Source organism: Gymnoscopelus braueri (assembly GCF_963280865.1).
Source record: "Gymnoscopelus braueri genome assembly, chromosome: 11".
Taxonomy (NCBI): Eukaryota; Metazoa; Chordata; class Actinopteri; order Myctophiformes; family Myctophidae; genus Gymnoscopelus; species Gymnoscopelus braueri.
The window spans coordinates 4,194,551-4,209,228 of NC_137613.1; the positions used below are offsets into that span (position 1 = coordinate 4,194,551).

At 40.4% G+C, this 14,678-nt stretch overlaps 2 protein-coding genes across 3 annotated transcripts in view; both read right to left on the reverse strand.

Moving 5' to 3' along the window:
- LOC308094995 (uncharacterized protein) overlaps positions 1–14,678 on the reverse strand; it is a 793,896-nt gene that overhangs the window by 243,007 nt on the left and 536,211 nt on the right. The gene's annotated exons all lie outside the window — the stretch shown is intronic.
- Positions 1–14,678, reverse strand: part of LOC308095002 (NACHT, LRR and PYD domains-containing protein 3-like) — a 272,045-nt gene that overhangs the window by 2,393 nt on the left and 254,974 nt on the right. The window contains exons 10-14 of one of the 2 annotated variants that reach the window (XM_080441872.1): positions 11,947–12,182; positions 9,897–11,694; positions 6,336–6,506; positions 5,329–5,457; positions 4,338–4,378 (exon numbers count right to left, since the gene is read on the reverse strand). In XM_080441872.1, coding sequence (XP_080297998.1) covers positions 4,338–4,378; positions 5,329–5,457; positions 6,336–6,506; positions 9,897–11,694; positions 11,947–12,182 — 2,375 coding nt within the window. The remainder of the gene's footprint in view (positions 1–4,337; positions 4,379–5,328; positions 5,458–6,335; positions 6,507–9,896; positions 11,695–11,946; positions 12,183–14,678) is intronic. The other variant, XM_080441871.1, reaches the window with a different exon arrangement.

The following is a 14,678-nucleotide window of genomic DNA, read 5'->3' on the forward strand; positions in this document are numbered from 1 at the left end:
GTTGGTTAGTTTACTGTTGAGTGAGAAAACAATGTTACACATTAAGATAATCATCTGGGGACCCCCCACAATAATTTGGGGACCCCCCTGGGTCCCAGTTTGAAAACCACTGTGTTACATAGAAAACATTCAGCATCTATAAGTTAGCAACACCTCACACCATGGTGTGAAGCGTTGCTAACTTGTAGATCGGCTATTTTTGTTATTTTTGAAATATGGAGGAATTACAAGCTGATTTACAAGCTCACAACGTGTCACGATGCAAGGCGTTGTGAGCTTGTAGATCTCCTATGTATTATGTTTTTCTGTACAGTTTCTGTACTGTACAGTTTTTCTGTACTGCAGTATTTACATCTACAAGCCGATCTACAAGCTCACAATCTGTCACAATGCAACTCGTTGTAAATTGATAGATCGGATAGTTTTGTATTAGAAAAATAGCCGATCTACAAGCTCACAACGATTGCATATCGGCAATTTAATTAATTAATTAAAAATTACACAATATGAGGTGTTGTGAGTTTGTAGATTAGCTATTTTTTAACTATTAATCATCTTCAAGCTCACAACGCGTTATAATGTGACAGGTTGTGTGCTTGTGGTATTTTTCAAATATAGCCGAAATACAAATTCAGAACCTGTCAAAATGTAACCCATTTTGAGCTTGTAGATCGGCTATTTTACCCTATTTTCTAATATAGCCGATCTAAAAGCTCACAACACATCATGATGTGACTTATGGTGAGCTTGTAGATCAGCTATTTTTATTTATATTAATTATTGATAATCTACAATCCAATCTGCAAGCTCACAACCTGTCACAATGTGACCAGTTGTGAGCTTGTAGATCCATTGTTTTAGAAAAAGTAAAAGTCCATATAAAAGTTCATCACACGTTAAACAACATATTGTGAGTTTATGTTTGAAATACAGCTGATCTACAAGCTCACAACCTGTCACAATGTAACTCATGAGTTTGTAGATCTTCTACTTTTGAGTTTAAAACAAAACCAAACTACAAGCTCACAACGTGTCACAATGTGATCCTTGTGAGCTTGTAGATCGGCTATCTTTGTTTTGTTATATATATTGAGGTCTGAGGAAGATCCAGCAGGCTTTAAACATCACATTCATGATGGTAATAAACCATTTAACTTATGGATCATAATTATTCCAGTGCAGAGTTCTGCTCTGCATCTGGCTTTTTAAATTAGTTTGGATGAGCGTGATCTTCTACTTGTTGATGTTTGAAATAACTCACTACCTGTCACATTGCAACATGGTGTGAGCTTGTAGATCGGCTGTTTTTGAAATATAGCCAAAACTCATGGCGCATCATAATGCGAGGCTTTGAAAGCTTGTAGATCTGCTATTTCTTGTAATATAGCCGATGTAAAGGCTCAAAACGCAACATGATGTGAGCTTGTAGATCGGCTCACAACCTGTCACAATGCGACAAGTTGTGATCAGCAATTTCTAATTATTTGTAATAGTCTATCTAGAAGCTCACCACACGTCATGATCAGGGTTTCCGTTAGCCGGTATTTACCAATTAAATGTAATATTTAATTGGTTGTTAATTATAAAGATCACAGGCCACCGTGGCCGATTGGGAAAATGCTGTTATTAGACTATTTTATGTCTGTCTGTCTGCAATGGATAAAGTGGTGAAAGTTGGTGACACACATACATTGCAGGCAAGTAATGAACCTTCCTTGTACCATCATTCATGATGACATAATTAACATTAACATATTAAGGTTGAATAAGATGCAGGGCCAAAAACATATATTAATGTGTTTATACTGTGTGACGTAGTCGCGCTAACGCCCACTTTATTCAGTTATTTTTTTGGAAAGGGACTCCTCTGCATGATAGAGTAGATATTATTTAGTTAACTATAAAAACAGAAACAGATTGTGTCTGTAATAAAGTGGAAAGAAGCTCAGCACTAACGTAACGAGGTGTAACTATCAGTTGGGTGCATATCTGCAAACACGCATGTGATGTTAATTATAATATGGCCGATTAACGTATTCTTTGGAGACCTCTGCGAGACCTCTGCATAATAGAGTAGATAGATATTACTAGCCCACTTCATTCTTTGGCCGGTAGAATATAATCCTGTTGGTCAAGGTGGCCGGCCCAAATATTGTCTTGCGGAAACCCTGGTCATGATGCAATGTATTGTGAGTTCGTAGATTAGCTCTTTTTATGTTTGAAATACAGCTGATCTACAAGCTCACAACCTGTCTCAATGTGACTCGTTCTGAGTTTTTAGATCTGCACATTTTGTTTCAAATATAGCTGAACTACAAGCTCACAACCTGTCTCAATGTGACACGTGAGCTTGTAGATCGGCTTTATTTTAAATATTGCCGATCTACAAGCACACAATGTGTCACAATGTGAGGCGTTGTGAGGAGTTGTGAGGCATTGGGTTTCATTCACTAAGCTCAGGTCCTCACATATTTTGTACTTATGTGCATATAGACTTATGTGCATATAGACTTATGTGCATATAGACTTATGTGCATATAGACTTATGTGCATATACGTGACTTCCCACGTTCAGTATTCAATCTTGTTTTTACCGTGAATGTGGGCGGACACTCAAACTCACGTCTGCTCAGGAACAGACTTAGGCCAAGCCTCAAACCTTTCATATATGTTATTAGAATGCCTTATTCTTCATGAAAAATCTATGACAATAGTGCCAAACCTCAAATAATGTTTTTATGTGCCCAAAATGTGTCAACACATAAAAATAATATGCCAAACGATCTATTGCTTGTATGCATATGGTAGACATGATGCAAATTCAACCGATTTGTATTTCTTTTCAGTTGACACATTTAGAGCTGAATTATTAGGTCCCTCTGCGTGTTTTCCGTTTCTGCAAATGTGGCCACAGCTTCACATATTGGACTTTCATGACAACATGTTGCGCTATTAATTTATAATATTGACCACATCACATCATATTATGTCTTATCATCTGATGAGGATACAGTATGGATGAAATCTAGCTGTGTCCATAATATCCATTCACCATTCTCACGTTTTAATAACCTATTATTTGGTGGTGGGGTTAAACTTTATAACTTCTTATTCTCATTATGAGAGCATTACTTTATTAACGTTCAGCTGATCCATCGTGCGATCGAGGGACTCACTTCCAGACAGAACAGATGTACAAGTTGAAGTTGTCAATGCGGTGTGACTTGACGCGTTGTAATTTTGCAGATCTGTTTTTTTTCTTCACGTGGGTTATTTCTGGTTGCCTTTTATGGTGTTAAACAGGGCGTGGAACAATACAAAGGATCTACATGGGAGCACACTAGTGACTTTAGAACACAAATGAGATACACCTGTGATACGCACAAATCACAGCTCTGCACCGTCTTTCATGAATCACACATCAGAATTGACTTATCCCAATATACATATGTTATTTAGGACCAGGATATACACCTTATTTATGACCAGGATATACACCTTATTTATGACCAGGATATACACCTTATTTATGACCAGGATATACACCTTATTTATGACCAGGTTAGTGAATGAGGCCCATTGTTTCTGTCAACCTACATGACCTTAGTTTTCTGAAAAACATAAATGTTTTATTCAAAATAAATAAAAGGATTCATGTTGCTATATACATAGAAACATCTAAAATGACACAGATTCTTTCCTGGTTTTAAAGGTATAACAACGTATAGGCTTTCCAGGTCTTAATGGGTTAAGGACCGGGCCAAGAGCAGAGAAACCTCCTGAATTCCCTGGAAGCTCTACTGAAGAGTTTTCAGGACAGTATCTGGGGAGGGGCCAACTGACTATAAAACAGCAGTGGTGGAAAAAGTACTCACATTTTGTACTTAAGTAAAAGTATCAATACTGCAGTGTAGAAATACTCTGTTGCAAGTAAAAGTCCGGTAATCAAAATGTACTTGAGTAAAAGTACATAAGTATAAACATCAAAATATACTTAAATTAACAAAAGTAAAAGTACTCATTATTATTTTCAAATGGCTGAAATATATATAGGGCTGAAGTGGTTCCTGCATGTGTTGTCATAATAATCTAAATCTGCAAAGTAACTAAAGCTGTCAAATAATTGTAGTGGAGTAAAAGCACAATATTTGCCTCTGAGATGTAATGGAGTAGAAGTAAAAGTATTGAAAATGGGAAATGCTCCAGTAAAGTAAAATGTCCTCAAAAGTTTACTTAAGGACAGTACTTGAGTAAATGTACTTAGTTACTTTACACCACTGTAAAACAGTGTATACAATGTTAATGTGTGATATTGACACAGACAGACAGATACTCACATTTTCTAGGATTAAGCCAATCTTCTCCTCCATGTATCACTCTGTAGGAAATAGAACAACAATGCATCAATGTCTAACACAACGTCTCCACTACCTGACACTACAGTGTTTCTCCTATCATTATCTTGGCCCTGCAGCCCATCCAGACATACTCACTGCTGCCCAGTTTGGATCTCATCACCTCCTCAGACTCCACCTTAACCCCTAGCACTCCACTCTCCTTTATCCCTTCTTAATGCAAGTTTACTATGCAGATATATCTTGTTCTTAATGCAAGTTTACTATGCAGATATATCTTGTTCTTAATGCAAGTTTACAATGCAGATATATCTTGTTCTTAAAGCAAGTTTACTATGCAGATATACCTTGTTCTTAATGCAAGTTTAATATGCAGATATATCTTTGATATGTCTTGTTATTTCTCAACCACAAATGTACAGAATGTTATTTAGATATCATGTTGTTTAGACAGATGCTAGGTTCATTGTTTACCTAGTGTCCTGCCTGGTACAAAGTGCTTTAATCTACTGATAGATGCTGTGTTGACTCTGGACTTGATACAACACAGTGGACCAACACCAGATGACATGATGACATCCAACATCATCACTGACAGTGAAAACTTCACACTGGAGTCAACACAGCATCTACCAGGAGATTTTAGAGGACTATGCAGAGTGCATAAATTAACATCAGATGGTCCACATTTCTGTATAATATATCCTTTTTTTTATGCGCAATGAATCTAGAATATATGAAAGTTTCACTTTTTGAATTATATTACGGAAGAAAATTTACTTTTTGAAAAGGATCTGTATATATATAACCTTATTTGTTTGTTGGTTAAAGTATTATCTAAATATACATACGGTACATATTTGCATCTATTTATGACTTTGTGTCAGAGTGAATACACAGTAAAGAGACACATGAGGGAAACACTGTACATTCACTGTACTATCCAACATGGAGACAGTCCAAGTCTACTCACATGCAGTTCTCCAGAACTGAATCATTCACCATGTTGAGGCTCAGGTCCAACTCTCTTAGGGAGGGATGAGAGTTTACAGCTGAGGCCAGAACTTCACAGCATCTCTCTGTCAAGCCGCAGTGAGCCAGTCTGAATGAAGAATGAAACACCAGATAAAAAAAATATGAAAAAGAAAGAATAAATAAAACACGTTACAATATACATTATTCCTGGATTGAGAACCTGGACTTGACCGTGATGGACTGTCAGGGTTTTGGACTAATGACCCAAGAGGTGGAAAGGAAAAAAAAGACAAAGAAAACAAATACAACAAGAATACAATAAAACAAGAAAGAAAATAAAGACAGATTCTTAAGTTCAGCTCACTTGTCCCACTATTGTTAATGCATTTGCATATTTTAATACAAGGCTGTTACTACCATCAAACACTCATTGCAAGATAATTTGAAAATTGCTACAAATGAACAAGTCTATCCTAATGTTTGAGGATGTTCCTGCTCTCTGTGCCTCATACTGTAGGTATTTGTCAGTTATTTGATCCTTTTTAAACTTTAGAGACCAAATAATAAACTATATGAATGAGAAGTTCATCAACCCCAAATGTTTTCTCCATCACAATATTAGGAATTCAGATCTACAGAGTTCAGAAAGATGTTTCATAGGAAGGAGAAAAATACCACATGCTCATAGGGAGGAAATCTAGGTCACCTTTCTACCTGCACAACTTTTTAAGGGTCATCTAGTGAAATCCCTATTACTGAAATGAACGCTTGCACCCATTAATATCAATATAAATAATCAAAACTAGAAGATGATGAAGATCTGACAAAATACATCCAACAACGATAGTGTAATTTTGTATCTCAGCATGGCAGGACATGAGGTAGGCTTGGGTTCCCATGATATCAATCTTATTAATACATTCTCACCACGACATTCATAATATATTCACATAATACAGTACCTAATAACACAGAATTGATCAAGATCGGGTAAATGTATCTTACCTTAGAATTTCCAGACTACAGTGCACACTCTTCAGTCCAGCAGAGAGCAGTAGTCCTGATTCCTGCAGGTCGTTTTCGCTGAGGTCCAATTCTCTCAAATGTGAAGGATTAGAGCTGAGAGCTGAAGCCACAACTTCAATGTCTGTCTGGCGGAGGTTACAGCCAACAAGTCTGTAAATACAGATTAAATAAGAGACTATCAAAACAAATTACACCTTGTTCACTGTCATGGAAGTTAACTAAGAGATTTCCTACTGTATCTAGTTATACAGACATACACAGTTTAAGTATGATCAGAGAACAGGGAAGTAAACAACAGGTGGAAGTTAATGTAATGTAAGTCATCTGAGTAACCAAGCTCACTGTTTAAAAAGCCATCCTCTGTACACCCCTTCACTAATGGTATGGTCCATTTCTCACATGGTATGGTCTGTTTTCATGGTAGAATAACTCATAAAGAGGACACATATGAATAGTTTGAGGACTTGAGTTCTCCTGTTGTTCTGTGTGTACTAAGGTTGGGGTCGTCTGTTGGCGATTTGATGAGTCAAATCAATGTTGGTTACCTTCATGTTACATGTGTGCACTTCACCTACAGTATGCTGAGTATACTAATATAGTTTTGTTTTCCATTAAAGGAATATTTCACCCCAAAAAAAAAAAAATCCCTATCAACTAAACCTTGAATTCTTCGAGATTTGAGTTTTTTAGCATTGGTAATGGCAATTTCATTCAGCCGTCAGGTCCAACACTTTGGAACAAAAACATCATATCATTAAACATACATGCAAAGCATTGTAAGCTTGTAGATCTTTTCTTTTTGACAAGTGGTGCCTTTGAACTTGTACTACAGAGTGCTTTCACCACGGTGAAGTGGGTTTAATGTTGGGTATTTCGGTTATCTTTTATGGTGTTAAAGGGACGTGGAACAATGCAGATGATGAACACACATTTGATTTGGTGGAATCATCATCTGATACACCTGAGACACAAATCAAGGCTTTACACAGCCTTTCATGAATCACACGTGGCTCTTTGTTTACAAGCAAACCTACAATAAAGATTATAGCAGAAATGTGAAGAGCTGTGTGAATGAGGCCCTTTGAAAATAACAATTATCTTGTCTTTTTTAAGTTCCACTACTGAGAGGATGGCAATGTCAGTGGGTTTAAACCACTGGTCTGGTGGGGGTAAACAGCAGGGATTTTAGACTCTTAGTTTTGTTTTACCCTGCTTTATTGTGGTCTGGCCTTTATTTGCACATACACACAATACCACTATAGTCCAGGCAAAGTAGCATTTCCAGACAGACTAATTGTAAGAGAATTTTTTTCAACAGATATCATTTCTATGAGGTGTCTAGAACAACATACTAAAAGTCCTAAGAAATCCTAGATGCGGAAATATGTTTAATTCTCATCAATTCAAGATGTGTGCTAATACCTCAAGAAAACTAAACACCCTAATGGTCTTTTTTTTTTCTTTTGTCCTATCACAATGAAACTTTCCACAATGAATCTTAACATGAAAACTAAACTTTTTTGTATTACAAGTTTCTCTGAAACTTAATTTGAATATGCAAATTAGCTTAATATATATTGAATATGCCCAAATGTGCATATAACGAAAATTACTTTTCCCCAAAATGTATTATATTTGCATTGTTGTTTGTTAATGATATCAAACACACTGATCAGACTTTCATGAACCATTTCATCGAAATATTGTGACTTCATAGAATAACATCAAAAACACCATTCATATGTATGACAAATGCATAAATCCGTCAAATCTTCCTCAAACCATCCTACTGCTAACGGTTGATGGCAATGCTGCTTTTGGACTGGCCTCTAACCTGGCTTGGTTGTACCTGCCGGGGGTATAACCCCCACCGGTATAGTCCTCAGGGTCACAGAGGCACACAAGCTTCCCCACCACGACAAGGTAGCAACAACAGGGGCAGTTCTTTTTCTGTTTTTTGTTTTTTTCGTATTTTTTTTTGTGTTTTTTGTTTATTTTATTGTTCAAACGTGATCCTCAACTCCTTTTGTATGATTCTAGTCATCAGAAAAATCAGGCAACTGGGAATTTGTACAGCTAGTACCACGACATTCTCCGCATATGGCAGTGCAAGGGAGTTCATGTTTTTTGCATGTGCATCTCTTCGTGCTGCAGTCTTTCTTGCAGCTACAGCAGACCACATTAAGTAATTCTGGTGGTCCTGCAGGCTCTCATATGAGACCAGCGACCAACATAAAGACCTGTCCAAGGCCAGGCAGACAAGAGATGTCGGTGACACGCTTGCCCTTCTCACCTATCTGAAAGAGTGAGATCTTTTCACTGAGAACCATTCCCTGCACAACATTGCTAATGGTATGACAGCCGAGCAGGGAGTGAATGTTGAGAAGTCATTGATAGGGAAATCAGTGGAAGAATTCACCTTCAGGAAAGCTGACCAAGCAGTGACTCTTGCATCTAGATCAACTGTCAGCTACAGCAGACCACATTAAGTAATTCTGGTGGTCCTGCAGGCTGATCAGTCATTATTGGCATGAATCTACCACCTATAACATGCCATCCCCAGTCTTCTGGACTCATGCTTTCACTTGTTCTTTTCCATTCATGGATCTGGTAGAACACACAGAGACTGTGGAACTTCACAGCTGATGATGTTGGTGGAAGAGTTTGAGGTTCCACTGGAGATGTGCTCTTCGATACTTTCTCACAGAATCGCCTGTGTCTCAGCATATCCAGCGATTCATCTTCAGTCACCCCCATACAGTGAGACTAGAGCCTTTTCACCTGCTGCAACGATGATTCCTTTTCCGACCTTTTCCTCTGACATTCTAGTCAAGCCGGGCAGGTTTCAGGTTAGAGGCCAGTCCAAAAGCAGCATTGCCATCAACCGTTAGCAGTATGGTTGGAGGAAGATTTGACGGATTTATGCATTTGTCATACATATGAATGGTGTTTTTGTCATTCTATGAAGTCACAATATTTCGATGAAATGGTTCATGAAAGTCTGATCAGTGTGTTTGATATCATTAACAAACAACAATGTAAATATAATACATTTTGTTCGTGATATGCAAATGTAGGCATATTCAATATATATTAAGCTAATTTGCATATTCAAATTAAGTTTCAGAGAAACTTGTAGTACAAAAAATGTTTAGTTTTCATGTTAAGATTCACTGTGGAAAGTTTCATTGTGATAGGACAAAAGAAAAAAAAAAGCCCATTAGGGTGTTTAGTTTTCTCGAGGTATTAGCACACATCTTGAATTGATGAGAATTAAACATATTTCCGCATCTAGGATTTCTTAGGACTTGTAGTATGTTGTTCTAGACACCTCATAGAAATCATATCTGTTGAAAAAAATTCTCTTACAATTAGTCTGACTTTTGGGTCTAAAATGGGCTAGATTGCCTGGACTACTAGTCACTATTTGAGACACACAGAGTATTATTGGAACTTTTATGTCAACCTTCATTTCTAATTATAGTGTTAACTGTAATGTCAGATTGACTCTAGGATGTTTCTATTCATTTGACTACTAACCGAGCCTTTCTGCAGTTCCTCACAGCTGGGATCAGTCTCCTTCGCCCCCCCTCTGATGTGTTGTATTTGTCCAGGTCCAACTCTTCCAGAACCTCCTCTGACGTCTGCAGCATCAAGGCCAGAGCTGAACACTGGGTTTCAGACAGTTTCTCTGTTCTGTTCTCTGACTTCAGGTACTGTTGGATCTCCTGATGTACTGAGTGGTCATTCATCTCCATCAAACAGTGGAAGATGTTGATACATCTGTCAGGAGAGGCGTCGTTTTTCAACTCCTTCAGGTTGTTGATGGCTCTCTGGATGCTCACTGTGCTGTTCTCTGTCTGACCGAGTAGGCCTCCTAACAGACTCTGGTTGGACTCCAGAGAGAGGCCATGAAGGAATCGGACAAAGAGGTCTAAGTGGCCATTTTGACTGTCCAGGGCTCTTGTGGTGGCTTTGTTCAGGAAGTCATCCAGGGAACTGTCATATTCAACTTGAAGAAATGTCTTCAGTACCGTCATGTTAGTCTTTTTTGTGAAACAGTGGAACAGGTAGACTGCAGCCAGAAACTCCTGGATGCTCAGATGAACAAAGCTGTAGACCGTTTTCTGGAACAGCACACTCTCTCTTTTGAAGATCTTTGTGCACACTCCTGAGTACAGCGAGGCTTCTTTCACATCAAGACCACACCTTTCCAGGTCTCCTTGGTAGAATATGATGCTACCTATCTTTAAGTGTTCAAATGCCAGCCTTCCCAGCTTCAGAATAACATCCCTGTCAGTCTCCATGAGCTGCTGTTGATTCCCCTTTTCTTTTTCTTTCTTTTTCACATCATGAGTCTCATACTTCTGCTTCTTTCTCTTTGTCTGAACCAACAGGAAGTGGCAGCACATCTCAGTCAGGGTCTTGGGCAGCTGTCCTATCGTGTGTGTCCTCAACATGTCCAGCAGAACGGTAGCAATGATCCAACAGAAGAGTGGGATGTGACACATGATGTGGAGGGTCCTTGATGTCTTCAAGTGTGAGAGGATTCTGTCGACCAGCTTCTCTTCACCGACTCTTTTCCTAAAGTACTCCTCCTTCTGGGGGTCTGTGAACCCTCGTACTTCTGTCACCATGTCAACACATGCAGGAGGGATCTGATTGGCTGCTGCAGGTCTGGTGGTTATCCAGAGGAGGGCTGAGGGGAGCAGATTCCCCTTGATTAAGTTTGTCAACAGTACGTCCACTGATGATGTCACTGTGACATCAGAAACAATGTAATTGTTTTGGAAGTACAATGGAAACCTGCTTTCATCTAGACCATCAAAGATGAAGCCAACTTTCCAGACAGCGAGCTGCTCTGCTGTGACCTTCTTTAATGTTGGGTGGAAATCATGGATCAGTGTGAGAAGACTGTACTGCTCATCTCTGACCAAGTTCAGCTCCCGAAATGAAAAGGGAACCAGGAGATTTATATCTTGATTTTCCAAACCCTTTGCCCAGTCCAGAGTGAACTTACGCACAGAGAATGTTTTTCCAATGCCAGCGATGCCCTTGGTCAGAACTCTTCTGATGGGTGTCTTTCTGCCACGGAGGGGTTTAAAGATGTCACAGCAGTTGATTGGTGTGTCATGGAAGGTCTTCATGTTGGAAGCTCTCTCAAGCTGTATCACCTCATGTTGGCTATTAACCCCTTCACTCTCTCCCTCTGTGATGTAGAGCTCTGTGTAGGTGCTGGTGAGGGAGGTTCCAGACTCTTCTGTCATGTGGTCTTTCACTTCATCAAGACTCTTCAAACTGATCTTATAATCGTTCAAATCATCCTGCAGACTGGCATCTGAAATGAGAAGAAAATGTATGTTTTAAACATTCTGGTTAATTTATAACTTAACGGAACACAATTTGTTAAGACAAACAGCCAAAAGTAACACAAGTTGTTTTTGTCCAGAGTTGATAGTTGATAGCTATTTAGCTTCATTATTTGCACTTAGATATTGATACAGACACTAATTTTAACATTTAGTCTGACTATGATTTCTGCAATTTAGCATATTCTTTTTTAATTAGTGCAAATTCTGTCCAGTCTTACTTTGTCCAGGTGTGGTTTGACTGGGTGTCTTCAGTCCAGGTGTGGTTCTGGATCTCTTTCCACACTGGGGACAGCCATAGTGTCCTGTTGGAGCAGACTGGTCCCAGTATGAGGTGATGCACTGTCTGCAGAACCAGTGTCCACAGCTGGTAGAGACTGGATCTGTCAGAACCTCCTCACACACTGAACACCTGGACGCCTGCTCTGTCACAACACAACCACTCCTCTTCCTCTCTCTGTGGAGATGAAGATTTTCTTGCAATATGTACTATATGACATATAACATCATTGGTGTGTGTGTGTGTGTGTGTGTGTGTGTGTGTGTGTGTGTGTGTGTGTGTGTGTGTGTGTGTGTGTGTGTGTGTGTGTGCGCGTGCATATTTATGCATCTTGCCACAATAATTGACAAGCACCACTCAAGGAGTGTACATGATTGCATGTTGAGGGTCTACAAGCACACACATGGCCCAACTAACTCCAAACTTTACACTGAAAGTCCTCAATATTCTGCCTGTAACCATACATGCTTCTCATACCGTTACTGTAGCCTACTTGCAGGATGTACAATTAATATGAAACGCATTAAGCCCCAATACTTATGCACATCACTTCCGCAGGTAGCGCAACGTCAAAATGATCATCAGCTTTTGGACAACATATCTACAAGCTAACAACGCCTCGCACGTCGCCGTGTGGTTGTCTTGCAGATCTGCTGCCAGTAGCCCCTCCCCCTTTTTCTCATTGCACAGCGCTGACAGAGCCGCGATAGACAGACCCAAGGCTCTGGACAGACAGAGGAGGAAAGCGAGCGAGCGATCAAGAGACATGACACGAAGAAGCAATGTATGTGTGCGAGGGAGGGAGAGAAACAGAGAGATAGACGCGACAAACCGTTTCTCTCTATCACAGGGCTTCTCAAACTTTTTTAGACCACTACCCCATATTTATTTTGGCGACCCCCCCCCCCCCCCCCCATCTAGATTTAACTCCGCGAGGCGAGCGGCCTTTTCCTGTGTTGTTGAAGCGCAAGGGGACGGGTGGGGAGAGAGTCAGCGCGCTGAAGTCAAGGCACAGACGGCTATGTTGTTGACGGACAACGGATGCACGCTTATGAGAAACAACACAAATAAAACCTGGCAAAACAGTTGTAGCGCAAGATGAGGATAACGGAAACATTCAGTCTAAATGTCCAGTTTGCTAATTCACAACAACTACTAGGCTACTACTTTTGTATTTGAATTTTTACATTTCTCTAAATATTATAAACTTTCAGGCCAGCCTAAGTACAAATATCATTTAAGAAAAGGCTACTATAGGCTACAGTGAAGTCGGACTTAACCGAATAATGACTGTCTGTGCCAATTGACTTCAGTGTGCTGACTCTCCCCCCCCCCCCCCACCCCTTTGCGCTTCAACAACATGGGATAAGGCCGTTCGCCTCTGCGAGGGTAGAGATGGAACCAAATGGACCCATTATGAGGGATTTATTTTGCTGTCCCCCCCCCCCCCCCCCCCCCCGATCTAGATTTAACTCTGTGAGGGTGGAGATGGAACCAAATGGACCCGTGGTCCATGTATTCGTACCATCCACTCATATTGAACATAAGTCCTGAGTACATCGTTTATGAACAGCTAAAATGTGTGCCTCACTCAGCCTGTGTTCTCATTGCCTTGTGCCATTTACTGTTAATCAGCAAAATAGCTACAGCTGATCAGATGTATATAACAACCCTGCCTGACTAGGCTACTGCAAGGGTGTATATAATGAACACTAATTGCAAAATTCACAAAATGGTCTCTCACACTGTGAGGTGGCTGTGAAGTGGATCTGCACTGCAAAGTGGCCGACACACACAATTGCACACACCTCCTAAAGATGGACGCCCATTCATTCACAACAAACACTATATTGCCCAATTTAGCTAATATGTGCATATATATATATATATATGTGCTGCTAGGCGGGGGTTTATTACTCGAGGCTCGCGAGGGGTCCTCCTCCTCCTCCTTCTCCTCCTCCGAGGAGGAGAAGGAGAACGCTCCTCCTCTCCTCCGAGGAGGAGGAGAAGGAGAACGCGGCGCCAAGAGGCGGGGCTTTGATGCGACGCGGACCTGTCTTTTGTTGTTCCCCCCCACATAGCAACCAGGAAGCTACGCTAGGGGAACGCTGAACACACGTTCACACGCTTGTCCATGACGGAGGCGCGCCGACTTAGTAGAGCTTGAGGCCGAGGAGGCGCGCCCTCGCGCCTCAAGGCGCGAGTGCCCGCGCTGACCGGCCGATGCTCTACTAGTCGACACAGCGCCGTTCGAGTTGTAAACCGATAGGGACAGAATAGTTCTTTTCATGGAACACTGTGTGTGTGTGTGTGTGTGTGTGTGTGTGTGTGTGTGTGTGTGTGTGTGTGTGTGTCAGGGAGAAACTAAAACAAAAGCCAGCAGAACACAATAAAAGTATCTTAACAGTCCATTGAAAGCATGAGCGCGTGCGCGTGCGCGTGTGCGTGCGCGCGCGTGTGTGACTGTGTGTGTGTGTGTGTGGTCGCGGCTGTATGCTTGTGCAGAAGCCTGGCTTGTGGCTCCCTCTAGTGTTCCTTCTACACAATTGCTGGGTGGGTGGTAAAAACGAGCGAGCCTTCTTCAATCACCCTGGTTCTCCATTCACCCTGTAACATATATATATATATATATATAGACATAGATATCCAGTAAAGTACAAATGCCTCAAAAAG